This window comes from Micropterus dolomieu, linkage group LG02, assembly GCF_021292245.1.
Source record: "Micropterus dolomieu isolate WLL.071019.BEF.003 ecotype Adirondacks linkage group LG02, ASM2129224v1, whole genome shotgun sequence".
Taxonomy (NCBI): Eukaryota; Metazoa; Chordata; class Actinopteri; order Centrarchiformes; family Centrarchidae; genus Micropterus; species Micropterus dolomieu.
Genome location: NC_060151.1, coordinates 14367414 through 14393885, shown reverse-complemented (window position 1 = coordinate 14393885; position 26472 = coordinate 14367414). Strand labels below are relative to the sequence as shown.

Sequence of the window (26472 nt, the reverse complement as noted above, 5' to 3'; positions counted from 1 at the left end):
GTCATTTATGTAAAGGCTAAACAACAGGGGCCCCAGAATTGATCCCTGAGGTACACCAAAACCACACTTGAGGGCTGATGATACCTCATCATTTACCTTGACACGCTGTGCTCTGCCTTCAAGATATGATTGCATCCATTTAATACTATTAGGGGAGAAGTTAAACAATGAGAGTTTTGCAGGTAGGACATCATGATCCACAGTGTCAAAGGCTTTCGTTAGGTCTGGGAATATGGCCCCAACGACTCCCCCTTTATCTAGTTTAGATCTCACATTCTCAAGGAAAAAGCAGTTTGCAGTTTCCGTTGAATGGTTCGATCTAAAGCCAAACTGCATAGGATGTGATCTGAAAGGGCTGCTGTTAAGGTGGCTAGTAAGTTGTTCTGCTACATACCTTTCAATTACCTTTGACACAGTAGGTACTATACTAATTGGTCTATAATTGCAAACTTCTGATGGATCACCTGTTTTGTGAATTGGTGTTATTATAGCTGTCTTCCATGCTTTTGGAAAGACCCCTTCATTAATTAATCTATTGATTACAATTGTTAGTGGGCCAGAAAAGGGCTCATTAAACATTTTCAGGAACATGTACACATGTATGCTGGAATAAGTAAGTGTTATGCGCAGGTGTTATGTACCTGAGGTAGGTGGATTTGGTATAAAGAATATATACAATATGAAAATATAACAATATGAACAGTATGAACAGCACTACAATAGAGAATGAGAGAACAAAAATTTATGCCCATATAAGACATAACAATGGGATCAACGTGTCTTGATACTGCTCCTTTCCTATCAAAGTCTTCATTTCTCAGTGGATGTAAATGAGTTTTGGCCTGAGGAGAGAGAGCGTGTGACTCACTGGTCAGGACAATTTGTCTTGTAAAACTGTAAAATGGTAGTGCACCTAGGGCTGTATGTAAATAACTTACAAAGCAAATGGAACACTCCAAATATTCTGGCCTGGTCTTTAATTCAGTTTTAACAACCAGTGTAAATACTGGAACCTATATATACTGCAGTAAAGATGCACAGAGGGGATGAGATTAAAGAGAGTCTGGGGATCTGACAACATGTTGAAAAGTAAACATGGAAACAAATATTTCAAACTGTTTATTTCACTGAAAGGTTCTTGACAGGTATTTCTTGACTTCTAGCAAATCACATATAAATTTAAATTACTGACTAACAATTGAAAAGAGATGAATATTTTGAGATATACACCTTGTTTTCAAACAATCTCTGCACCGTCATTACATGGTACTGGATAAAGCTGTCTTGAAAGCAGGGCCAATGGCGATACTATACCGGTGGGAGGCAGCAATGCACTAAAACAGTGCCGAGACTGCCGGGGAAAAAAAGAAGAAGTAGAAAGCAGGGCCAACCCGAAAGAAGCGAGGGTGTAGCGGGCTACTAGGAACCATTATTTTTCAGGCTGATGTTCCTGTCGACTATATAAACTAACGGGACAAATACGGTGGGAATGCGCGCACCGGTAAATCAGCGAGGATGTTTTGTATAACGTTACGTTAAGACATAGTTTCTGTTTAATGTCATAATACTCTGGATGTCTGTATGAGTACATAAGTTGAATTTCACATAAACGCCAGTAGAGTGTGAAGCTGGATTATCCTTGCAGATAGACCGCAGCTAGAACGGCTTGCTAAGTGAGTTGCTGTTTGTTTTAGCATCAGGTGCTAACATAAAGCACTCGGTGGAAGACGTTATCAGGTTTTATGTTGCGTTTACTGATTATTGTCTTATTAATTTAACGCGAGTTAACCCGCATCGAAACAATAAATCAGTGTTCTCTGTTCACATAATGTGGTGTTACAATTGTTTCAATTTATTTCTGTAGTTGTCGGCTCGCTCAGTGCAACTCAATGGTGTCCCAACAAACAGTTTTAGCTAACGTCAACACCGCTGCTGGCTTTGATCAATTTCCTCTTGTCAACAATATAGTAATAAATTAGCACTTGTTCTCCTTTTGCTTTTGATTCACGCTTAACTTAGTCGAACCTATTTCTAATGCAAGTCTTCTTTTGAATTAGTATACACAACAAGCCTGAAGCAATCGTTGCATGTGTGGTGAGAAAAACCAGTGAGACGACCAACCATGACTTCACTGGTAGGTTTGCTCTTGTGTATGTGCACTGCTCCAAACGTATGATAAGCTTACCGTACTGTAGACGAATAGCCTCAAATGTCATGCAGTCAGTATTATTTTATTATTTCTCAAACCCCATCACGCTATCTACGTTATCTGTTCTGTACTTCATATCCTTACATACATTACATTACAGATGGGAATGTGTTTGTCTTACAGGGGGGCAGCAGTTCCTCAACCACAGAATACACTGTGCGGGTCCCCAAGTGAGTAACATGGCCTGACATGCAAATATAATAATATACAAAAATGTATTTATCTCCAAGCTTAACTTAACGCGGCAGGTATGTGTTTAGCTGGATATGAAATGATTGTAATGCAGTCTAATTAGGCAGTTAGGAGTTTAATCAGATCTGCAGGTTTTGATTCTGTGTATATGTACCAAACTTTGTTGAAGCCCTTTGTGTTTTACCTTTACAAATAAAAAATGAATTAATTTGACTGCATGATGAGTTGTTTATACTGTAGGTGTTAATGTTGTGTTCTGGCAACTATTCCTGTGACCTCCAATAGTAATGGGTAGGTAAAGTTAATGACTTTTTGTTTGCATACTTGTTTCTGTCCCATAGAAACACCAGCAAGAAGTACAACATCATGGCTTTCAATTCAGGAGACAGAGTCAACTGTTCAACCTGGACACAGGTCTGTTCATTTCTATTTATGACTGCTGTAGGGTGTAGAGTCAGTACTGAGAGAGAAATGACAAGCAGTGTGATTACTGTATATCTGAAGTCTAAGATCAATAACATAATGCCATAGCATCTTTAAGTTTTACATTTAACATCTCCTTCTCTCTCCCTTCCTAGGCTCGCATGGAAAGAGACATGAGTGCCCGGCGGATATATGGGGAGGAAGAGACGCAGGAAGGCGCGGCTGGCAGTGAGTTTGGCAAAAAACAGCGTGAGGAAGCGAGGCGGAAGAAGTTTGGTATTGTGACACGTGAGTTCAAAGTGGAGGACCAACCCTGGATTCTTAAGGTCAATGGCAAGGCCGGCAAGAGGTGGGGAGAAAGAAACTTCTTTACTCACACTCATTTTCAACAACCATATATATTTTTGAACCTTTAAGTCTGATGTAAGGCTGGGCAATAAAACAATAATGATAATTATTGCGATATAATATTCTTCAATAACAATATAACAAATGTTCACAAATGAATTAGCAATTAATCTTTCTATTTAGATATTCAGTTTGTTGAGTAAAAGGGGCTGAAGAAGATTTTGCTTAATTTTATTCATGCATATTTGTTAAAAGATTTTATAATTGTGAGTGGTACCTCAGAAATCGTGTTTACTTTCTGTCGCCACACATTATCAGCACGAGGACACGTAGTCCGTTAAAATGTTTATTGCCTTCATGTTAAAAGTTTTAAGTAAAGTAGCCTAATTAATGTCTGTTATTGTTATTATCACATTATCAATGAAGTGGAAATTTGATTCATTTCAAGATTTGCTGCTATTGTCATTATTCTCATGTGCTTCATCCAGATGATTGAATAAAATATAGATTTATTGATTAGACATGTTTTTGATATTTATTTTGGATAAATTGGTATGTTAATAGAGTAATAGGCAACTTTTATTTCTTTAGAATAAACAAAATGAGTCGTTAGATTAATCGACTAATCGAAAAAATAATCGTTACATTTATTGACTTGAAAAATAATCAATATGTACAGCCCTAGTTTTTTGGCGACTTTATATAACATACTGATGGAGAAAGTCACCGGAGCAGATTTACAGGGAGAAAGAGATGGAAAGAAGTGGGCTACACCCCCCCAACCATCTGGTTACTTCAATTTTCACTCAGGAGCAAAAAAAACACTTTAAACTTGAAAGACAAAATGATTTGACATTTATCGTGATAATTATCGAAATCAAATGATATGAAATTTTTTATCGTGATAACATTTATGGCCATATCACTCAGCCGCAGTGTGAAGGGAACACACATGCACATATTTAAGATATACCTGTATGTCTCAGGCAGTAACTTGGAATCTGTAGAGGATTGTAACCTACATGTGTAGCTTGTGTCCACATGCTATACACCATGTGTTATCCATTATTAATCAATTTATCACTCATTAACTCTTTGCCTCAACTTTTGACTCTTGAGCTGCTGTATCCCCGGTGTGGGATCAATAAATCTTTAGAAGAAAAAAGAAATTCCTTGTCAAATGCTCCCTGTGTGACTGCATTTGCAGGCCTGATGGGGGATCCCCACTGTTTTCAACTCAGCAACTCTCTCCCTCCGTTCATTGTGTGCCAGGTTCAAAGGTCAAAAGAAGGGGGGTGTTACAGAAAACGCATCCTACTACATCTTTACACAGTGTCCTGATGGAGCTTTTGAGGCCTTCCCCGTCAATGGCTGGTACAACTTCACACCGCTAGCCAAGCACCGAACTCTCACTGCCGAGGAAGCCGAGGAGGAGTGGGGCAGGTGAGATAGGGGAGGAACAGGGAGTGATGGTTGTTCGTAGTGAGGAAAACAAATACTTCCAAATACTTCCCCAACTGGTGCAGGTGTGTCACTTAACATCAGATATCCTCCCCCTTTTACAGAAGGAACAAGGTGGTGAATCACTTCAGCATCATGCTTCAGAGACGTTTCCGGGAGCAAGAGCGTGGCGAGGATGAGGATGACGAGGGCGAGAAGTCGGGGAAGAAGAAAAAGAAGAAGGGTGGCAGAGGCGGTGACCTGCGCATTCACGACCTGGAAGACGACCTGGAGATGAGCAGCGATGACAGTGACAGCAGTATGGGGGAAGGTAAGGAGAGAGAGAAACCGGATGGGACTGAAGACGGAGAGGAAGATCTTTTCCTCTGTAATGTGCCCCAAATTTAGATGAAAGTATTGTTAAAGAGCAGAACTTGAATAGTCTCCCAAGCCGTTTGCTATGTTTCCCTCTGATGTTGTGTCCTTGTCTTTTTTTTCCCCCACCACTTGGACACCACTCTCTGTATTGGACAGATGGAGAGAGCAAGACAAAGGCGAAGAAAGACACTGGGAAAGGAAAAGGAAAGAAGAAGAAGAAAAAGAGCAATGAGCATGAGGCCCTGGAGGACAGTGATGATGGTGACTACGAGGGCCTAGAAGTGGATTACATGTCGGATGAAAGCAGGTCAGATCCATTTGCATTGTTGTGCACAAAGCTTCTCAGTTTATGGACACTACAATGTATGTTTTGTTTGTTTTTTGTTGCTTCTGTTAGTAGTATGTAATTTTTTGTTTTTCAAAAGCAGTTCGGATGAAGAGCCAGAAAAGGGAAAGTCCACCAAAGGAGGAGAGGAACACCCTAAAGGTCAGATCACCTTCAGTTGAACATTACTGATCTATTAATTATGAAATATAGACAAAAAGCGGATTTTATGCATGAAATAAAAAGTAGAGCATGAACCACTTGGGCTAGTGATTATTTGGCTTGGAGGAGTTACGCCCGTAATCTGGGTCGTGCCTGTGTGTCCTGACATTACTGCCACATACCATGAATTCTCTCATATTATGAGTTGAATGAAAATCAGCAGATATGTACAGTCCCTGACAAAAGTCTTGTCGCATGTGTACAAATTGACCTGAAGTGAAAATTTGACCTTTCTGTCTTGTTTAAATGATAAATCTTTTTTCAGTGAAACTAATTTATTTCAGTGCATTAAACCTCATTTGGGAGGGTTTTAGCTTTTCATATGAGCTATTTCTAACACCAATTGATTAATTAAAAGTCAGGTTAATAGCAGGTGTTTCTACAAAATAGATAAGCCAGGGACTGTATTTCAGTGTTTTTAACTTATTAGCGTTACTGAATGGATATGGATATTTAGCTTTGTTTTCCATCCAAATGTTTGTCCTTTTCTAGGGATTGATGAAGCTTCAGAAAGTGAGGAAGAGAGTGAGGAGGAGAAACAGAACGAGGAGGAAGCCAAAGAGGAGGAAGAGGAAGAGGAAGGCAAGAAAACCCCTGTCCAAGTGGAAAAGAAGAAGAAAAAAGGTACGGACCACATGGGCACAGATGGGCGGGTTTGACAAAATCCATACTTAAATGAGGCCTTAATAAACACTGTCCAATGATATTCCTTTCTGCTTGATTTGAGCTTTATGAATTTGTGTCACAGACAGCAGCGGAGAGTCGGAGAGCTCAGACGACAGTGACATCGAGGGAGAGACGGCCTCCGCTCTCTTCATGGTGATTAGTGTGTGTGGCAGAATAAATGGACATTTGTGCAATTAAAAGCTATTTTTGCTCCAAAATGTAGATTTTCAGTTATAACCTTCCACTTGAGCAGTATTGTGGCTCTATCAAAACTCTAGCTCTTACTGCTGAGTTTGTTATAGCAGCTATTTCATATCTGGGAGTGAATATGTGTGGCTGGCTTTATATTTACATTTCTGTTGTGTTTCTTGTTTTGAGCTCATCAGACATCGCTCTTTTTGTACTTCTCTCAGAAAAAGCGCACGCCTCCTAAACGTGGAGGTGGGCGTGGCTCTGCAGGTAGCTCCAGGACTGGCAGTCGCCCCGGGACACCATCCATAGACTCTGCCTCCACCTCCAATACGCTCCGTGCTGCTGCCAGCAAGCTAGAGCAAGGTGTTTGCTCATGCACCACAACACAAATGCACAAACCCACGCAGAGTTATAATTAAACATGACACATGACAAATGTTGTATTTATGTGAAACTTTCAAATGTCTGGCATCTACTCTGAAACTTGAGGTCCCTCTTTTGTTGTTTCAGCTAAATCTCTCTTTCCCACAGGTAAGAGGCAGACTCAGGGTCCTAGCACTGACTCACCAGCTGCCAAAAGGCTGAAGATGGAGCCCAGCAGTCAGAGCCCTGTTCCCTCTGGCAAGACTACGCCTCAGCCCCCATCAGGCAAATCCACTCCTAGCTCAAGGTACTCTAAAAAATATTTATTTATTTATTCTGAGATTACTGTGAAACACAATATATCCCAATTACCATAAAAATACAAAAAAAAGTAAGCCTAAAAAAATAATGGTTTGACCAGGTGTTTTGTGAGCAGCGTAAAAACTGTGTTTGTTTCTATTCATCTGCTCCCCAGTGATGTGCAGCTAACGGAGGAAGCGGTGCGGCGCTACCTGATCCGTAAACCGATGACCACCAAAGACCTGCTGAAGAAGTTCCAGACCAAGCGCACAGGTTTGAGCAGTGAGCAGACTGTCAATGTGCTGGCACAGATCCTGAAGCGCCTCAATCCGGAGCGCAAAAATGTGAACGACAAAATGCATTTCTACCTCACTGAATAACTGATGGAAGCGAGGGATGGAGCTGCAGTGGTGAAGGGGATGGAGAATAGTGGGAAGAGCTGAAAATGAAACTAAGGGGAAAAATGTTGGTGGATTTTTTGTAAAACTCTGATCGCTGGAAGAGGTTTTGTGTGTTAAAATAGTGACATGCCACAGGAGGTTCAAACTGTCACATGGCATTTATCAAAAAATATCTTGTTGAACATATATTTTTTTTCATAGTCAAAAACAGTAAATAAGTGAAAAACCGCTCAATTTCTGTATGGTTTGTGTGTAAACCATTTAACTTGGAGCTTGTTGAATGGGGGGAAAAAGTATTTAACTTGTTTTTCTTCAGTATAAACTTTTGTAATAAAATTTGCTGTTGTGTAAGGCTTTTCTCTTTGTAACCCATCTGTCACATACAGTTTGTTTTTCATGGTTTGAAAAAAAACCTGGGGTCTTTTGTCCTTATTGGGACATACTAAAACTGGCTGTTTTTGTTCAAGTATTATACAAACACTGTATGGTAATGTGATATTTTAATACATAAAGCATTTATTAAAAATACAGAATTGAAATAGAAAATCAAATGAAAGCAGCAAAAAGCACTGCACAGGCCCTCGCCTCCATGTGAATCCATGCAGATGCATCCATGCAGTACAGTGTAGGTTACAGTGACTAATGAATAGAGTTCTACAGCTTCTACTGTGCCCTGAATATCAGTCGACTATGGGCAAGACTTGGCAAGACTTGACAATTCTGATTCGACTATATAAATCGTTAGTCCGGGACGGCCCTAATTTTAATCATATGTCACCTTCCTGTGTGGAACATGAAAATTCCATGCAAATCAAATGGCAACACAAGGCTTACTTCCTGTTGCCAGGAGGGAGAGCAATGACTAACTCCTAATAGATGTGTACATATCCTCTGGCTGGTACTTTTAAAAAACAACAGTAACAGTATTTTTTTTTTAAATATTACCGACAAGTTACCATAGTTACTCATATCTATTACTAATTTTGAAACATTGACGTTCACTGCATTGCCGCGGCAACAGCCTTTGACGAAATCTCAAAAGCTTTGAAATGTAGCATCACAAAGGTCTTTAGATTGCATTGCCCAAATTTGAAGTCGATCCAATTAATGTTCAAGTTAGAGTACGTTGAAGTAAGTAGTGCGTCATTGGCAAAAGATTCCCTAAAGTTACAAATTCAATTTCAATTGGTGACTTCCTTTGTATGGCTCCAAGAGGTTTTTTGTAGTCCACAGATGATACATCTGCTTCCCATATTGCATACAGCTAGGTGAAATGTAACGCGAGGGCTGCTTCATTTAAATTTTGTAGGGGGTGCTATCAAGCCCCAGCTCCATATCACACAAAAAACCCACACCCGTTCTGACATGTGTGCCAAGTTTTGTGAGTTTTCAAGCATCCCTTGCCATTTGAAGGCTAAAAAGTAATTTGGGGGCACTCTAGAGGTGACGTACCACCCCTTAAGTTCAAATGTGAAAATCAAATATTGAGCATAATTAAATATATTCAAATAATGAAACATTCATTAGATATTTAAGAAAAGTATAGCAAAAGGGAGCCCTCTAATAATACACTGATGTGAAATTCCTTCCAGAGATTAAAAGCTGTAGAGGCTTCTGTATACTAGAGAATATGTACAGTATTTTTTAATGTGACTCTGAATAAACCAGTATTACACAGTGATAACACCTTGACTGAAACCAGAACCAAACATTAGTGTTCATTTTCAACTCGGTTTTTGGTCACTTCATGTCCGGGCAGTCTCATAGTTGGCCACGAACCAGTCACATGTCATCTTTATAGCTACAAGTACAGAAAAAAACAACAAACAAAGCATCAGGCTGAGGATGCACGCAAATATTCATTCAAATATCTCATTTGTATGTTGACAAGCACAGACTTAATTTGCACCATGGACCTTTGTTATTGTAACCCATCCTGTTTGTCTTGTGTGTTAACAAAAAAGGCCAATTTACAGTACTTAAGTTACATAAATCATCATTAATATAACTTGCTTTGATGTTAGTCTCATGGATTTGATCTGCTGCCTCTGTGATATCGTGTACTGTTAAATACAATTTTTATTTTTCTGTAATGCAATTGAGATTTTGGCACGTTGAGAAATGGCATGTGCAAAAACAACAGCAACACTGTACATATTTATCATTAAGATGTACAGTACAGTAAACTGACCTTCTTGAAGAGGTGTAAAGGTGAAGTCGGGGAGGTAGCGTCTCAGCTTGGCATTGCTGGCTGTTTTCCTCATCTGGCCATCAGACAGGGTGGTGTCAAACTGACGTTAGGAGTCAAGGGGGGACAGAATTTTAGCTGTGTGTTTTGAGCTTAATAGGCTACATACAGAAACAAGAACTGTAATTAACTGGAAAAATAGAGCCTCTCTGAAAGTGGTTGCTCAAGAACAAAGATAGTTTGCACATAATTTGGTCCATATCCATATACATGTTTTGCTTTCAGGCCATCAACTCCTTGAGGAGCTTTGGTAAAGAATATCTTAACATTATATAAGGGAATAAGTTGAACAGTTAACTGCTGATCTAGTATTTACTTATATTCCAGGTTTACAAAAGCATCTCAGAATTAAAACCATATCTGCATAGACATGTCAATATGATAAATTGGTCCATGGGCACAGGGTGTAGGATGATTAGAGAATGTTGAAAGGATACGTGTATGTTGCCTTTGAAGTCCAGAGCCTTTGCAATCATGTCTATAGCCTCTTTGATTGAGACCTCATCCTCTTCACCCACTGAAAACAAATCAGCAGTGAGAAGCAAATGCATGAACTGCACATTTAGTGATTGTGTCTCACACCTCTTCCTCTGTTTTGAAACCATAACTTTCCCCATTTTCTTTTGCCGTATCACACATCATAGAGATTCCCAGATGCGCATTATAATTAGAGCCCGACCAATGTGGGATTTTTAGGACCGATACAGATTTATCTGCAATTGGCTCATATCGGTACGCCGATTTATCAGTTGGGCTCTAATTACAATGCTTGCCAAGAACTGCACTCACCACAGAGGATAATGGGGTCAACTTCCTCATATTCTCTCAGGACCCAAATGATTAGACGGCCCAGGTCCTGAGACCAAACACAGGTAACTGGACTTATTAAACATAGAGACATAGAGACATTTGGCCAAGATAGTTACAGCATACAATATTTTCGATTAAGCACATACCTATAGAGTAAAAGATATATATGCTATACATTTTTAAATCACATATTGTATAATGCAGTACACTCTAATGACTGGCACACAAGATACCATACCAGAGAATAGATGAACTGTCTTCTAGGAGCTCCAGAGCCACATACATTTACATGAGTTCCTTCCTCTATGAGAGAGACATGAGAAAATAGACTCTTATTACCTGGTTATTGTCTGTGTTTGTATGTGTTATTCATACTGTGTGTATCAAGATGGATTAGCGTGTCTGAGTTGATCACTTTTGGCCTTGTATGTCTTGTTAATGAGTGCTGACAGCACGTGGCCATTTTCTATGCTGAAGTTGTCATAGGGACCGAACACGTTGGTCGGGATGACTGCTGTGTAACGATGACCGTACTGCTGAAAGTATGCCCTGTCAACAAACGTACAGTGTATCGATCAGACATACTGTAACACAGATGGACACTTTTCTGTGAGCATTCATGTTTACTCCTCTCCCCCCTCAGTAGCTCAAATGCGTGGAGGTCATAAACTTGATCCCTCCTAGAGCCTGTCTTCCTTTATGACATTCACAAATTGAACTGGTCTCAGTGTGTAAGAGTCAATTATGGATGTTTTCACATCCACAGAGCAGTGGATTGTATTTAGGCATAAAGGCACAGCCACAGGTTAAATAAAAGCTACAAAAGACTAAATAGACACTGCTTGCCTGGTCAGGTGCTGCCTCCACAGCCCTTTGATGAGGATGACATTCACCCTTGTGTCTACACCACACCCCTGTTTCCACTGCACACCTGCTTACCTGTTCTGAACATCAAGCATCCTTTTAGCATGTGAATATCCAAAGTTGGAGTCATGAGGTGGTCCGTTGTGTATCTATGAGTGGGGTGTTAGAGTAGAGAAGTTAAACCAATTCCCTTTGCCTAAGTAATAATTGCTCTGCTGTAACAATACTGTACCCTGATCATTACTGTCAGGGGTTGGTGTCATTGAGAGAAACAAGGATTGAGAATTGGGATTACCCTTCTTGGAAATCTGATACAATCAATGCCAGATAATGTTGTGTCCCTATATGTAATTTATTCTTTATTTACAAGAAAGCAATACCACTTGCCACATGCAAAAATTACTTTTAGCAACCTAAAAAATAACTGATGCACATAGGCAGGGTGTTGCTAAAAGAGAGCATTCAGAGTAACTACACTGGGTAAAAAAAGGTTTTATAGGAAAAGCTTACCATGGTCTCATCAATGGGGTATGTGGTTTTGTCAGGGAAGATACAACTGGACAGGCAAGACACGATCTTGGTGACACCCATCTCATGGGCTGTTTGTAGTACATTGTCATTGATTTTGATGTTGTCCCTCTGTGAAGGTGTCAAACTGTTACGGTTAAAAGACGATGTGGATATTTTCCACAGACCCCACTTTTAGATTAGGGTGAAAATAGATTTTCCAGCAACAATATGCAAACAATTTGCATTTTTGGCAGCTGGGGTGGATTATTAATATAACTGTATGGCAGCATTATCTCACCAAGAAGTGCAGGTTCTCCCTCATGTGTAGATAGAGTCCTCCGACTTTTGCAGCTAGGTGGATGACGTGAGTGGGGCGATACTTCTCGAACACAGCCCTGGTCTGCTCGACATCTCTGTTCACGTTTTGACAACACATTTATTTCAAAATGGATTGAGATTGGAAAAACAAACAAGGGTGCTTGTTTGAATCCCTGTCCTCGCTCGTTAAGTCTGGGTAGGAGAAGTGAACAAGTAACACTCTTAACAACTTTTTAGGTACCTTTGAGCAAAGCTGGTAAGTCAGAACACCAGTGGAGTTTATCAGTCCTTTTAACAATTTTTTGAATGCATTATTTTGACTGTGCTGTAAAAGCTTTACAATTTAATGATGTCTCTTCCAGCAGACAAAAATCACACAAGAAAAACATAAAGGTTGGGGCTGACACAGTCATCATAACAAATATGATGTACAAATGCGTGTAGGGCAGAATTAGGTTTCCACTAATAATAGATAACCCAAAAAATAGCACTAAACTTTCTGATGCACCTCAGATCAAGTCAGAGTCAAGACTCCCTCCAATTTAAGGCTCTTAAACCCAAGAGCTGAACACGGAAGAAAGTCCCTTATGCCCGCTAGTCCTGAGACTAACAAATCATCTTACACCTTTCTTAAGCCAGCACTGCTTTACATACACAAATCAGAGTGAATGATCACTCAAAGCACAAATACTTATTTGAACACTGGTAGAATGAGATAAAAAAAAACGCCAACACAAACTAGATTGTTATCTGGCCCTAAACAGAGATTATGAAATGGCAGGATATCTCTCTACTGTCAGAGGTATCAAGCAGAGGTCGCTTCTTACCAAGTACAGACACCCTTGCAAATGAAAAAGGGAGACATAAAAAGTCCTGGTTACCAAGAGAATATAGAGTGTGTGAGCACTGTACGACAAGAGAGGTGGAGACAGAGACGCATTTTTCCTGAAATGTCATAAATATAGAATCATAAGACAGCAATATTTTGTGAAATTCCATCAAATAATACCGGATTTTAAGATAATAAATTAAATATAATCCTAGGAGAAGGACATACGGCAAACCTTGCCGCCAAGTATGTGTCCTTGTGTCACAACCCGTGACAAGCGAGTGATTCAGCCAACTGTTTCCCTTTATGTTCGCTGCATGGCAGGTTACACCTTGTTCACCTTTATTTGTAGTTTACGTTGTATCTATATTTGTTATTTTTGTTTTTGTAATTTATAGCTGCTAAATGTGCATGGTTTTGATTGGATCAATCTTGTTATGTCTTATTCAAATGTAAACTTTTGATTATGAAACTGCTTTGGCAATATTGTGAAGTGAAACATTCATACCAATAAAGCACACCATGACCTCAAATGAACTGAACATAAACAGACAGGCAACGCCCCATCTCAGCATACTTAGACGATGCAAATGCTGTTAGCATTGGAACGCAGTTCAGTTAAAGACAAATTTGTTTGCAGGCACACTCAGGTAGAAAGAATGAAGCAACTTACACAAGATCAGCATCCTTTGAGGAGAGGAAGATCCATTCTTCTCCCAACAGTTTCCCGCCGGCCTGCTGCACCACATGCTCAACGGCTTTGCCCACCAAACCAGATCCACCAGTCACAAGGACACGCATTGGCCCCGCTTTGAGCTCTGACCCCATCTCCTATATCTGTGCAAATAAATATTTTCCTCACTGCAATCCATACATCCAATCAACATAAATACATTACATTCATGTGCTCGTATAAGAGCAGGTGAGCCAAATGATAACACAAACTTATATATCATACTGCCACAAACTAAATACAGGTAATGCCTTCATGCTCCTTACCTATGTGTTAGAAGGCTGAAGTGAGTGTGGACTTCACTGGAGAATGTTTGTCTGACCAGGGGTTGCCTACCTGCAGACAGTCCCGTCTAACAAGTACTTTTAGATCTTTTTTATACTGGGTATTGTTTCAGCTTGTTACCCCTTCACTATGGAGTGATGAACATGGCGTAGGTGTGTGAGATCATTTGTTACTCCTCCTATAACATGTCTCTACCTTTTGATTCATGCAGAAGATGCTACCATCTACTGGTTAGAGTGTATTAGCGCTCAAAGCAAAAGTGACATCCTCAGATGAATGGTAACACATACAGTATTAAGTAAATTCAAGTACATTAAAATACATTTAAATAATTGTGGCTTGCAAACGCCTGTCGTGGGGAAAAAATTGAGCATGCCATCATCGAAACATTTATGGCAGTGTGCCATTAAATTTTGAAATAATATGAAGTGAGCCAATCTTTGTCCTGCAACTTGAGATACATGTTTGAGCATGTTGGAAGCATGTTAGAAAAATGAAAAGAGCTCCCCTCTACCTATGAAGAAGACGAAGGAATTTTTATATGACAAAGTCATTAAGCTGTTAGTGGCATTACCACTTCTCAGTACTCAAGGAAGGTGACGCTTTTCACAGAAAATGAGGTCAGAAAAGAGCTCAGCTGAATGGAATTAGGTATTGCCTTCTTACTTAAATGTATCAAATATATATATATAATATTTATTAAAAATACAAAATCAACAGATTCCCACAAAGCAGCTTGATATGTTAAACCAAGAACAATCTTTATTGCATCCTTGTTCACTTTGATGTTATCTGGAAATTATTCACAAAGAGTCTCTGTACTATACAGAAGTAGACGAACACACCAAACATGATTCAGAATCACTTTATACATTTAAAGCTCACATCCTTCCCAGCAGGGTGGAGTGGTGCAGTTGTTGTGGGAGGTTGTGTAATAACCTGCTGTTTATTTCAATCAGCTATTCAAAATCACATTATAAAGAGTGTCTCAACTGCACCAAATCTCACCATAGATGTATATCAACCAATATTTCAGCTTTAACATGGAGATCACAGACATTATCCTCTAAATTCAGGTTATGGTCTGTTACTATGGGCCAAAGTGGGTGTTAGCCCGGAACGTTCCGACAGATGACGGAGATACGACGTAGCCGAGGGACTCTCTGTCCATTGAACACAGATTCCTCATCTTTCAGGATCTCATGGGTGAAGTTATATCTGGCCTCGTCCCTGTATGGGTGTGATGAGAGCAGGATGAAACACAGGGCTGCATTGTTTGAAGTTAAATGTTGTATGTGCACTTATTGTCTTCAATGGCGACTCAGCCTGTAGTTTTTCTGTAATAATCAACAACTTGAATACTTTATATTGCAGCCTAAACAATACAATACCTAAATCAATTATTTGAGCTAAATGTTGTATATACTGAACCTCAGTATGTAGAGGGAGCGCCTGGGCAGCAGCAGGTCCAGCCATTCACTGGCGGCATCCTGCTTCACCAAGCGCATGATACTGTCCGACAGAAGACTCAACCCAGCAATGGTGTTACCACAGAACTGAAAAATCAGAAGGACAGACAAAATGACAGTAAGAGCACAGCAGGGGAAAAAAGCTCAGCCCACACAAAAAGGCTTTTTCCAAAGGTTACAGTGCTGAGGATATTGTCCCTGTTAGAACCTAATGTTTATAGCACTGCACATGCAGAGAAACATGAGAGAAACCTACCTTAACACTGTCAACGTGTGCTTTGATGTATCCAGTCTTGTCCAGATCTAGAATGTGCACGGGCCCGAGGAGTGGACTACCCGCAGGAAATGCTACAGATCGGACGCGATTCAAGACCTCCTCACACGCCGCCTCCCACCTCACACGCTCAGTCTCTCGGTAACCGTGAATAGCCTGAATGTGGGGAAGTGAACACAGCACAAATTAAGTCAGTGTCACTGTCCCTTCAACAGGGTTGGGAGTAACAAAAGTAACGCAATTACAGTAATGCATTACTTTATTCTGTAACATATTAATTTAACGCATCACTACAAAATCTGTAATATTAACGTGCGTTACATCACATTTAACCCAAAATTAAGTGGTGTTCTGAAATGGAAATGGTTACGAGTAATTATTTGATTAGTAACTAATGAAAAGGTGACACCTGAACTGCAGAGCCTCATGGATTTCAATGGCAAAAATGCGCAATTAGTTACTAATAACTGAAAAATAGTTATTGGTAACTAATAGAATAGTTAGGCTACTAGTACCTAAAAATTAAGTACTAGAATATAATCATTTGTTTCTAGTAAAACGGGTTTAGTTAGTTATTAAATAAGTTGCATCTTTTAAATAGCGACTAGTAAGTTTTAAGGAATAAATTGTTAAAACGGCTTGCATCATAGGTGCCATAGGTGTGTTAGGAAAGACTAAATCATGCCTACATACGAGTTGTCTCATAGGGATGATATTACATGAGAAAAGTTTATCTACAGGAGAAACAGATCTGAAAGCTACACAAAATGCCTGAGAGCTGCACCGACTCTTAGATTCTATTATATTTATATGTTTTGAAATGTCACATGCTATCTGAATTTTGTTTCCTTTTCCATATATAAAAAAATTTCCACCATAAATTGATGCAGAAACTTTCACCAGAGTGCAGGAAATTAAGTGTTTAAAGATCCCTCCGACCCCCGCTCATATATGTTGGCATTGACGATATCTTTAAAACACTGTTTAAGGGTCTTTCCTCGCGTTCTCGTGAACCTAATATCGTGTATCGTGATATCTCGCGAGCTTAGAGTGTCCTCACACCCCTAAGCTAAACCCTGATGTCCCCACCACTTTTCAACACAAAGTGGCGCCCTTGCTTGCCATACTCCGTCTGTGGACACGTTGGGGTAACTTAACAGCCGCAAATGGTGAAGTGGTTCTTAAACAACTCCTACTAACATCTTAACCATAACCAATTGGGCCAAATTAATCGTTAAATCGGTAACAGGTGTGCGTTCCGACCGTGACTCTGCAACTCCACACGCACCTTTAACATGTCAACATGCGTGAAGTTTGTATAGACCCGTTTATAACAACCATGCATGACTTACATCGTCCCAATGGTCGAATTCGTAGCGTTTCTTCTTCAGGCCTGGCTCCAGCTCTCGAAGAAGGGCCCCCTCCTCCTCCTCGGTGATGAAGCCCGTCCTCACCTCCACCTGTGAGCAGAGTCTCTGCACGAGCTCCGGGCTTGACCCGACGATGAGAGCCTCATCTCGGAGAAGTATCAGGCCGCCACGGGCACAGGAGCTCAGACAGCGCTGGCGACTGGCGCAAACTGCTGCTTTACGGGTTCTTTTTAACACTGACAGCAACAGTTTCATCCTCCTGTCTGAAATATTAGCGGCCAGCCTCGCTACACAGTCCAATTTACGTTTAGTTGCGCTTTGGTGTTGTTGACAAATGTCAAGCGACTACGTGGGGCGCCATCTTGACAACGCAATGCATTGTGGGGGGCGTAGTCTTCCAGCAGTTATGCATCATATACAATATAATATTAATAGCTGACTTTTTTTTGTTTGATGCCCTTTATATGCACTTTTTAACTTTAATAACAAATATATAAAAAGTCTAACTATCCCTATTTAATTTAGACATGGAGACGTAATGTTTCATATTTGTAATACCATGAGAATGATCCTCAGCTGTGAGGGCTAGAGAAGCAGACAACTGTGAACACACACATTTTAATTACCGCTCATTCTTATTGCCCAACAGCTTGCCTCAGGAAATGTATTTCAATGTTCTGTTATGTGCAGGCTTCCGGGCAATGCTCAGCTGAAGACGAAGCTTACAAGGATATGAGCGCGCAAATGAAAAAAACGGCAACAGGGGAGAAGTGAATGCAGATGTTGCAGTTCTTCACTCTGACCAATGGAGGGCAGTAAGTACTCGTGATTGTAAATATGATCAGCTCAATGGTCTATTCCACATGCGCTAACATCTGGTCAAAACGTTAAAAAAAAGTAAAACGTTCACTAATAAGTTTGTAGATAATTTTTTAAAAAGTTAATAATAATGTAAGTGTTCACTATATATCATACTTAAGTGAAAGCCTCCATCATAATCATGTAAAAAAAAAAAAAAAGGAATATAGAAATGAATGAATGTAGAATTAAATAAGTAGGTAAAGTTTTATATTTGGGAGGGGAAAAAAATAGGAATAGAATTCTATACAATGTTTAAAAAAAATTAAAACCAATGAATAAAAAAATTTCTGTCCCTTATGGGCCCACATAGTGAAAGGTGGGAGATGGGATAAGAGAAAACAGAGAAGAGAGCGGATTAAGCGGTGACTTCATCCTCACTAGAGATTCCCCTAGAAAAACAAAACAAAAACAAAATGTTGGCCTATTTACCACTAAGGACAGGTTACCACCTTCTCTCTCCTGGTCCCTCATTTTGCTTTGTTTCCAGGCAAACTCTTTGTTAGTGAACTAGAGGTATACAAGGAAACTGGGGCAGCTACAGGAAATCTGTGAAGCTTAGAACTGCTGCTCTGTGTCAGATAGATCTGATCTTAAAAGGGCAACTGTCAGGGAGCCAGGAAGAGATAGAGGAGCAGACATAGAAAGAAGATTTTGCTTGCGCAGGACCAGCTGCTTTACCCTACTTACCGACTAGGTTAATAATTCTAGATGTTTAAAAATACATTGTGCTTATTTCAGCAGGCTCTCATGTGGTTGTATTTTTGTGTATTGCACTTTCATCTATCCACTCACACACACATACACACATTTTGCTTTTGATATATGTAAGCATGAACCTATACATTTAACATAAACATGTCCACTGCATATATATACAAAGATTATTAGTGCTCCTTCTGTGAGCTGCATGTTGATCTCGGTCAGTGAGCATCCACAATAACACTAACTCACACCCCCCCCCCCTCCTACACCCACACACACAAACACAACTGATGTGATGCCCATTTCATTGTTGGATGCCATGTTGCTGCCCCAAGCATTACGTTCATCCAGCCATGATAAGTGTTTTGGGTTCACATTCTAATTCCCAGTTGGTGCACTCGTTTAAAGCTTCTACGATTCACTGCATCATCGTCGGCCAGCTTGTCCTGGAGGCATCATTATGCCTTCTGTTGAATCATGCCAATTAAACTGAAAATCACCAGTAGAATTCTTGGCAGTGATCAGTTGTTTGGAGCGTACATGTGTGGAATTACTGCACAATGATAAGCAGCAAGAAGTCAGAAGGTCCTAGGATAATGTCAAGACATTCACGCATCATAAAATCATGAAAATTGTAGGTAGGAGAGAGTGGTTGTTATTGTAGCATTGTAGGAGATATATACCTCAGTATCAGTGGGGCACAGAGACTATATTTTTGTTTTAACAAAGAATAACAATTTATTTGTAAGGGTGAGGGTTTGGGTGTGACATTAACTTAAAGGGGATTTTACACGTTTGTTTACAGGCTTGAGGAGTACTGCTGCATATGTTGGGGGGGGGGGGGGGGGGGGGGGGGGGGGGGGGGGGGGGGGGGGGTGTCTAAACCCTCTTGTAGCTTCAAAGGTAGCTGCGTGAAATCTGGTAAATTGTCTCAGGAATGTCACTTTTTTAAAACAATGTTATGGGAGTAAAATGCTCAACCAGTACAGCATTCTTTTAAGTTAAACTCACAGGTGGACATTTGGACACACACACACACACACACACAGGGAGAAAGCTGGGAGAAGGGAGTTGTTGTCTAGCTGTAAGTCTGCGTACCTGTTCCTGTCACAGCAGCTGTCACCAGTCTTGAGGACAAGCTGAAGCCATCACTGCAGAAACTGCCTTTCTTGATGAAAGCATGCTTACTACACCATGGCATGTTCAGCTCAAGACTATCATTCAAGGCAACTGTGCCTGTGCCACAGTTGCCTTGATTGCTGATTGTGTGCATGTGAGTTAAGGTTTGGAGCATTGAAAGTATGGCTTCCCAAATGCACTGCACCCTCCTTGTCTGGCTCTGTACATGGTCATGAACGGGCTGCACTGTTAGCTGTATGTGATGGATGTGCACTACTCATTCACTATATGATCCTATTATCATTTAAAGCACGTAACAAAATTAGTTACACTGCCTCTTTGCTAGTTAGAATCAAATTGGATAATAAACTAAACAAACCAAATACAGCTTCTGACCCAGTTTTCAATGACTGGGCACCAGAGTCTTCACCTACCTTACTTTTCACATTGGTTATGTAAATATGTCTGTTATGGCAATGGCAAAATAGCATTTTTGACACATACTGCAATGTCATTAATTGATCTTTGGCTGTTAACCACAATTTTCTTTTGTGTCTGTGTGTGTATGATGTGGGCCAGTCTTGCAGAGGGTTACATGTAGGTATAGCCTAAGTCTGCATTGGGTCTGTGGAGAACTGGGTTCAGCAGGGGCGGAGTGTTCTACATGCATCCAGCCATTGAATTATTCAGCCTTATGAATCATTGAGTCACGACACTCCTTTTTAGGCCCTCGCCTCAGAGCTCCAGCCTCACAGCTACCCACTATTTGAACATCTGACAGAGAAAGGGAAAAAACAACAGAGAACAATCCTGATACTTTTAAACTCCTGAGATGGAATAAATGGTTTTAAGCATGTTAGAGTCTTATAGTGGAGACCATGCTTCCGCCATATTTAGTGATTTATCTAAATATACAAAATATAGGTGCATCAGTCTTAACATACTTGTAGGGTGGTTGCAAATACTTTTCAGTCCTGTTAGGATTGTTCATTTGAGCATCATCCCCATTTGACTAAATTCATTAAAAGTTTAATTACTTTCTCAATCCAGCTATGCTGAATATAACTGGATTGGGCCTTCATTTTAGAAGACATGGTTGCCAGTGCTCTGCATAGATTTCAGCATCCAAACAGAATGTAAAACATTACCTGAAGTTAATCGCACATTATTTTCTGAAATAATGCCAGAAGTCTACATACTGTAAATTCTATTGAAAAGCATGAGCATTGCCATATAATGTTAAAATTGTGTTATTACAGAGAGGACAGTCAGAGGAAAAGCACAGTAGAGAGTAAAGACATCTTGATGGAAGTCATAATGGCATGGTCATAGACACTAGCAGAGCAAACATTTTGTTCCTCTTACCTTCTTCTGAAACCCATTATCAACTTGAACCCATTATAAACTTATATACTTCAGTGGGTCATTAATTATATTTGTATAGAGTCATTTTAAAGAAAATGTTCACCTTGTCCCAAATGAGGCAGAGGGGTGTGGTTTTAGTTCTTGTCAAATGCAGGGTACAATTGACATGCCCTCACAAAGACTCTGCTGCAGAACAAACTTAGTCCATCAAGTTGCATTCTTTTTTTCTAAGCCAAATATGCACAGTTTATCCTGTGTCTCTATCTCTTCCGTGGAGACAGTGAGGTAACAATGTTTTATGCATGGGTGGCCTTGGAGCTGTCGCTCTTCAGTGCTTCTTGTGCTGCCTTTGTGGAATAACAGGTTTGGACAGAAGGCTGCTGCTTCTCAAAGGCTCCAGCTCTGAAGGGCAATAGATAATTTCACAGATCATCACACCCAAGTGTAAACACACACATTTGTGAACACACAACATATAACAGAATATACAAGATATAATGGCAAAACATTTTTGAAAAGGCAAGAATGAATAATAAAATCTCTCAGTCTCTCTCTCTCACTCACACACACACACACACACACACACACACTCACACACACACAGACACAAACCACACACACGTTGTACATTTTAGCATCAGTCATCATGCCAGAGTCTGGCTGGGAGCGCCCTGTCACGGCAATAACTGGACACAGACAGATGCTTTCAAGAGGCAAAGAGACCAAGGGAGTCAAGGTGGGGCTTAGTGGTAGCCTATACCGCTTTGGCTTAGATGACATCTCTCATCCAGATAACTGTGCGCAAGTGACAAGCTGCAGCAAGGGAGTCGCCACTCAAACTCTCCACCACACAAGCCGCTACAGGCAGTGCAGGGTTCAAAGTTACACCACCCATTGCACGGTATCTGATTTTATGTGTTACGAGCTGCTGTGCTGGGTAGGTCATTATTTTGGTATGTCAGTGATGTTATACTGTCCACGTTTTGGTAGTTCTGGTTGTACAAAGATGCCGATATGGCTTGCTGAGGCGCGCTCCGCGGTCCTGACAGGTCCACGGCATTAGGGCACTGGCGCTGATTTTGTGGCGCTCTCCGTGGTCCTGAAGTGATTGGAGTCCCTAGCGTCGTGCTGCTGTGCGTGGCTGATGCCAGTAGGGTTAGCAGTAAAACACTTCCCCATGCTGTCAGCTGCATTTATTTTCTGATGTCAAAAGATCAAAACAACTTACATATTTTTCATATTACTACATCTTTTACTAGGGTTTTAATGTGGCACCAGTTCTGTCATTGGGATTAATTCACTGGCGTTATGATGATGAGCAGACTGCGAAAGGATGTTTAATTGTTTTGAAATGATCTATATCTGTTTCTCTATCTCCCTCTTTGCTTTAGATCGGGGAATAAAATGTGTGTTCTTGTATGCCCTTGCGGCGGGGTCAGCCTCGCTCTCACGGCCGGAAGCCTCGCTTAAGTGGACACAAAGCAAAACGATCCCTTTCTTACTTATCGGATCCACGTTTAAGGTCGTGCTGTGATCAGTTGGCGTCCGCACGTGCAAGGTTTCTCTCCGGATTCAATTTCCCGGTCACCCTTAAATCCGTATGTGTATGATCATTTCCCATTCACAGAAGTGGCTATTTCTGGAGTCAATCAATTAGGCCACATAATAGAATAAGAGAATGTTGTCCTGTGCTGTTGTGGGCTGCAGCCTTCCTCTCCTTGTCCCCGGGGCTTAACTGAACCTGGCACCAGTACTTTGCTCACGGTGTGAATAACTCCTGGCATTGATTCAATATGAGACTACTCTTTGCCAGCTGGTTTCACTCTCCAAAAGCAAAAAAGCCAATTAAACCATCCTGTCCAATCAAAATATAATCGGTATTCGGATTGGAATGGCATATTTGGATATTTTAGTGTGAAACTGATTTTACTAAAGACAAAATGGCAGGTTTGAAAACTGGCATAAATTAGTGTAGTCTATTGTATAGAAATGTTATCACACGAAAAGTGACTGCACTTATTATCTCTCGACATTGGCCATCCACGTTGCCCTTGCTTCCTCTGCATTATGTCATTGAAAATCTTTGCTGTGCCTGGGCTTTAGCGCAAAGCATGTAGTCGCACCTTGAACAGGCAACGGTGTTTTGGTGGAGCCTTAGCTACGAGAAAAGCCTCGAGGAGAGGAGAGGAGAGAGCCAGGGAAGATGATCCTCGACTCGGTTTCGGGGAGGGAGGGAGAATAGAGCTCTCTTCGTCCATTAATTTCGAAATGTCTGTTGCTAAGAATAGCGCCCCCCCACCCACCCACCTTCCCTTACAAATACACACACACACAGGCTCGCGCGCACACTTTGATGAGCATTTTACTCACGCGCCATCATTGGGTTGCAGCTGTGTCTTTGCGCGAGCTGCCTGATGCCAACACCCCGCCTCTCCGCCACACGCGCGCGCTGTGATAAGAACGCTCACTAACTCTTCATGAAACACACACTTATACAGAGGTGGCAGGAAATGAGGAACGCGTTCACACGCAGGCGATAGACGATGCCTCCGTCCGTGACATCCATCTGGAAGTTGGACGAGCCGCGTGCGTCATGTGCAGCGGCTGCAGAACCGATCGGGCTCTCATTATAGTTCACACAAACTGCAAGACAACGATTTCACGTGCGGTGCGGTTTGTTTAATTTATAGACAGGCTCCGGCCTAAATTCCAAAGAAACAGCCGGTCCCTTCCCTTTAATTTGCGTCTCCATCCATTCACCGATCCATCCGTCCGTCCGTGCCCCTCCTCCCCCCCTTGGGGCCGCTGGACGAAGAGAGAGGAGGCCTTGAGGAACACTCTACCCTACTCCAATGAGAGAGAGAGAAAGGACGCGCTGCCAGGACATTTGGGCTTATCAGTGCGGACGAAGGTAGACTTTTCGGGGCGGGGATGGTGAGGGACTTCTCGGCACTGCTGCACCTCGAATAGCCAAACCAAGATCATGAGAGGGTGTAAGACGGCGGAGAAGCGGCCGTCATACCCTTGTCTTTGACGACGCCGTCCGTGTGTCCCTTGCTCAGCTTCTGGATGGCCGCGCAGGTGACAGAGAGAAGATGATGGTTTCAGCGAGGGGGGATGCTATTGAATTTGTTTGAGAAAATAATTTCATCTCCAGCGCTCGACAACGATGACACCGACATTTAAAAGGAAAACGGTATTTTTTCTTTCTCCTTTCTACTCGAGACTGTGCACTCTGAAATAAGATGCATTAATAACAAATGTCACATTTTTCCTGGTCTCAAAGCTTGTCAGAGCGCACTGGTAAAACAACTGTAAGGTGGCGGGGGCCACAGTATTGCCTCACACTGTGCCAAACATTGCGGATGTTTCAAAAATAAATAAATAATCGTAGCTTTTCCCTTTTCAATGCCTTTTAAGTCTTTGGAAACACGACCGTTTCCAAAATGCCAAGTTGAACGTCACTGACTGCCGTAGCTATAGGCTGTTAATTATTTTCAGATTTTATTTTCGACAATCTGATTTATCGAGGCCTGTTTGATATTAGAGGCGTTTAGCCTGTCATTACATGTTAGAGATAAATGAGAGTAAAGACATAAATCGTCCAGAAAGGTGCAGAAGGCAGTGGTGCGCTCTGATACAGGCATGAACCATGGAGAACATGAAACATTCATGTGAACTCGCTGCAGGCTCCCCATGATTTCATGTTCGGTGCGAAACCTGCTCTACACGGACATAAGAACCGAGTAAGACTTAGAACCCCCACAGCACTACCCTACAGTGCAACCAGTCAGCCATCCGACCACACAGTTAATTTCCTCACACCCACAATTGGCCGCTGGCAGAGACGCACAGAGAAGAGACGGTACATGGGCGTCCTCGTCTGCTAAAAGCAGCCTAGGCTAACTGCTCGCCGGGTGCAGGTGTTCAGCATAAGCTCACAAGACAACCCTTTGTGCATATGAGACGTTCTGATCCAGATGGGATGTAATGTTGTGTGGCTGCACAGCTGAGCATTGGTCTCCTTCTCCGCTGTTTCGTGAAGATTGGCTTTTGGTGTCCAGAGAATGGCGCGGTTCGGAGATGAGGTACAGTCCAGGTATGGTGGGGGGCCCGGCGGAGGGGGCCCAGGCGGCCGCGGTGGTAGCAGGCAAGGAGGACCCCACGGACACGGACACGGTCACGGACACGGACACGGCCATGGCCACGGTCCACCTGGAGGGCCCGGGACCCAGAGAATGTACAAGCAGTCTATGGCGCAGAGAGCCCGGACTATGGCTCTCTATAACCCCATTCCCGTGCGCCAGAACTGCTTCACTGTCAACCGCTCGCTGTTCATTTTCAGTGAGGATAACTTCGTCAGAAAATACGCCAAAAAGATCACCGAATGGCCATATCCTTTACCTGGCATTGTACAGTGAGTAAAAGCTACTGTAGGCCTTGCCCGAGAATCCGGTAGGCCTAATGTTCAGACACGTATGATTGAATGGTTTTTGTGATTTTTTATTTATTTATTATTGCATGAGTTAAAGACTTTAAGTTCAGTTCTATTGACAAAAGTGTAACAAGCAGATGCACCAGTGCAAGCCCATGGAGGTAGGCTACAGGAAGAGCGGAAATACTTGACATGTAATTTATAGTTAATAAAGAGGAGGGGGCATGAACCAACGGTTCCTTTTATGAGGCTGCTGATCACCATCAATCACATATGTTAGTAATTTCACGTCACAGTCGCCCGGGACTTTCTTGATATACGTTTGTGTACAGTGTGGTGTGTGTGTGTGTGTGAGAGAGAGAGAGAGAGAGAGTGTGTGGTGTGTGTGTGTGAGAGAGAGTGTGTGTGTGTGTGTGTGTGTGCGCGCTGGTGGCGGGTGGTTGTTGTTGTTGGTGGTGGTGGTGGTGGGGGGGACTAGGTGGCGCTGCTGGTTGCTGATGTCAGCATGTGCAGTATAGGCCCTGCGTTTAGCGAATCAGGAAAAGGGTGGGGGGCAATTTCTGCATTTGTGTGAGTATCCTTGCAGTGATGCACACATGAATTCCCATATCAGCATCATGCAGGTCTCTTTCTAGATAGTGTGTGTGTGTGTGTGTGTGTGTGTGAGTGTGTGAGTGACAGAGTGAGTCTATGTCAGTGTGAGTAGGCTCTTGACTTACATTGACACAGTATTTAATTTCCCCCCGATTTTGAGCCTCCTCTTAATCACACAAGATGCAGGTGTCACTGAATGAACATGCCACCATTTCGAACTGTGGGTG

The 26472-nt window shown here is 41.6% G+C and overlaps 3 protein-coding genes across 8 annotated transcripts in view; 1 reads left to right on the top strand and 2 right to left on the bottom strand.

The window, feature by feature from the left end:
* Positions 1-1360: 1360 nt before the first annotated feature.
* Positions 1361-7810, top strand: gtf2f1 (general transcription factor IIF, polypeptide 1). Of its 6 annotated transcripts, none has more exons than XM_046075726.1 (14): positions 1361-1501; positions 2058-2134; positions 2333-2379; positions 2743-2815; positions 2980-3173; positions 4445-4615; positions 4738-4943; positions 5147-5297; positions 5416-5477; positions 6030-6161; positions 6286-6356; positions 6617-6758; positions 6906-7065; positions 7234-7810. In XM_046075726.1, exons 2-14 carry the CDS (start codon positions 2123-2125, stop codon positions 7436-7438), a joined length of 1626 nt encoding a protein of 541 aa, XP_045931682.1. In that variant the 5' UTR covers positions 1361-1501; positions 2058-2122; the 3' UTR covers positions 7439-7810. The 6 variants fall into 6 exon arrangements, with proteins under 6 accessions (XP_045931682.1, XP_045931689.1, XP_045931717.1 ...); XM_046075733.1 differs by having other exon boundaries at positions 1462-1483; XM_046075761.1 differs by lacking the exon at positions 1361-1501 and adding an exon at positions 1508-1673 and having other exon boundaries at positions 5419-5477; positions 6927-7065.
* A 1355-nt stretch (positions 7811-9165) lies between these two features.
* LOC123987147 (GDP-L-fucose synthase-like) overlaps positions 9166-26472 on the bottom strand; it is a 33043-nt gene continuing 15736 nt past the window's right edge. Inside the window, exons 2-11 of the mRNA XM_046075799.1 lie at positions 13712-13875; positions 12190-12304; positions 11892-12020; positions 11457-11530; positions 10933-11066; positions 10756-10820; positions 10497-10563; positions 10145-10224; positions 9651-9750; positions 9166-9260 (exon numbers count right to left, since the gene is read on the bottom strand). Coding sequence (XP_045931755.1) covers positions 9205-9260; positions 9651-9750; positions 10145-10224; positions 10497-10563; positions 10756-10820; positions 10933-11066; positions 11457-11530; positions 11892-12020; positions 12190-12304; positions 13712-13866 — 975 coding nt within the window. The 5' untranslated portion in view covers positions 13867-13875 and the 3' untranslated portion in view covers positions 9166-9204. The remainder of the gene's footprint in view (positions 9261-9650; positions 9751-10144; positions 10225-10496; positions 10564-10755; positions 10821-10932; positions 11067-11456; positions 11531-11891; positions 12021-12189; positions 12305-13711; positions 13876-26472) is intronic.
* alkbh7 (alkB homolog 7) lies at positions 14797-17558 on the bottom strand. Its single transcript, XM_046075821.1, has 4 exons — positions 17152-17558; positions 15782-15955; positions 15488-15612; positions 14797-15286 (listed from the first exon to the last, which is right to left on the bottom strand). The coding sequence occupies exons 1-4, from the start codon at positions 17422-17424 to the stop codon at positions 15166-15168; spliced, it is 693 nt and encodes a 230-aa protein (XP_045931777.1). The 5' UTR covers positions 17425-17558; the 3' UTR covers positions 14797-15165.